Source organism: Fulmarus glacialis, unplaced genomic scaffold (genome assembly GCF_000690835.1).
Source record: "Fulmarus glacialis isolate BGI_N327 unplaced genomic scaffold, ASM69083v1 scaffold26028, whole genome shotgun sequence".
NCBI lineage: Eukaryota > Metazoa > Chordata > Aves > Procellariiformes > Procellariidae > Fulmarus > Fulmarus glacialis.
In genome coordinates, this window is record NW_009230503.1 from 1,155 (window position 1) to 2,700 (window position 1,546).

Consider the following 1,546-nt stretch of genomic DNA (forward strand, 5'->3'; position numbering starts at 1 on the left):
CTTGACCAGGTTGGAGCTGACGCAGAAGCTCTTGCCGCAAGCGCCGCAGCGGAAGGGTCGTTCACCCGTGTGGGTCCTCTGGTGCTCGATGAGGGTGGAGCTCTGCCCGAAGGCCTTCCCGCACTCCCCGCACCGGTAGGGCCGCTCACCGGTGTGGGTCCGTTGGTGGGACGCCAAGTGGGTCTTCTTCTTGAAGCGCTTCCCGCATTGCCCACAGGAGAAGGGCTTCTCCCCCGTGTGGGTCCTCTCGTGCTTGACCAGGTTGGAGCTGAGGCTGAAGGTCTTCCCGCAGCGTCCACAGCCATAGGGTTTCTCCCCGGTGTGGGTCCGGAGATGCTTGACCAGGTTGGAGGTCCGTCCGAAGGTCTTCCCGCACTCGGGGCAGGCGTAGGGCGTCTCGCCGGTGTGGGTGCGGCGATGCTCGGTCAAGGTGGAGCTGCGGCTGAAGGCGCGGGCGCATACCGGGCAGGCGTAGGGCTTCTCGCCGGTGTGGGTCCGGAGGTGCTCGGCCAAGGTGGAGCTCCGGCTGAAGCTCTTCTCGCATTGGCCGCAGGTGAAGGGTCGCTCGCCCGTGTGGGTCCGCTGGTGCTCAATCAGGTTGGAGCTCTGCCCGAAGGTCTTCCCGCACTCGGTGCAGCGGTAGGGCTTCGGCGTTGACCTGCCGCCCTCCAGGAGACCCAGCAGGTTGATGAAGCCACGTGGGCGACCACCACTGCGGGCCGGCACCGCGGCACCTGGGAGAGGAACATCTGTTGGGTCATTGTGCAACCACAGAGGGATGTTCCCTGAAGGAGAACATCTCCTGGTGGGTCATTGTGCAACCATGGAGAGTTATTCCACGCAGGAGAACATCTCCCAGATGGTGTTTTCTCCACCATGGAAGAGAATTCCCAGCAGAAGACCATCTCCTGGCCCCACATTTTCCCCATTTTCTTGGGTTTTTCCCCCAAAAGACCATCTCCCGGGTGCTCTTTGGGCCACCCACTGGGCTCGTCCCCATGTCCCCCCCTCACCTGCACAGGGCTCTGTGGGGACGTCCCCGTCACCCCGGTCCTGGGGAGGACGCGGCTCCTCCCCCGGCTCCATCGTGGCGGCTGCGGGCAGCAGGCAGAAATGGGGGGAAAAAAGGCAATAAATGAAAAAAACCCGGTGTTTGCCCCATGCTTTTCACCAAAATCAGACATTTTCCCCCCAAAATACACCCCCTCCCATCTTAGTTAATCTGGCAACCCCCACAGCTGCGAGCAAGCGGCCCAATTTCCCCCTTTTTCACCCTAAAATACCGCCCCATTAGGTAATCCTGCACCCCGATTCCTGGCATCAATCAGCCCATTCTCCCCCTTTTTCACCCCAAAATGTTATCCCCACCATTAGTTAATTTTGCACCTCCATGCCTGAGAGTAATCGGCCCATTTTTCCCCTTTTTTCCCCCCAAAACACAATTCCCACAGTGAGTTAATTTTGCACCCCCGGACCTGAGAGCACCCAGCCCATTTTCTCCCCTTCTCACCCCAAAACACAAATCCCACAATTAGTTAATCCTGCA

The 1,546-nt window shown here is 59.8% G+C and overlaps 1 protein-coding gene across 1 annotated transcript in view; it reads right to left on the minus strand.

Annotated features, from left to right (window-relative positions):
• LOC104081492 (gastrula zinc finger protein XlCGF7.1-like) overlaps positions 1-1,086 on the minus strand; it is a 1,442-nt gene extending 356 nt beyond the window's left edge. The window contains exons 1-2 of the mRNA XM_009584264.1: positions 1,014-1,086; positions 22-734 (exon numbers count right to left, since the gene is read on the minus strand). Of these exons, the coding sequence (XP_009582559.1) occupies positions 22-734; positions 1,014-1,086 (786 nt within the window). The remainder of the gene's footprint in view (positions 1-21; positions 735-1,013) is intronic.
• Positions 1,087-1,546: the final 460 nt, after the last annotated feature.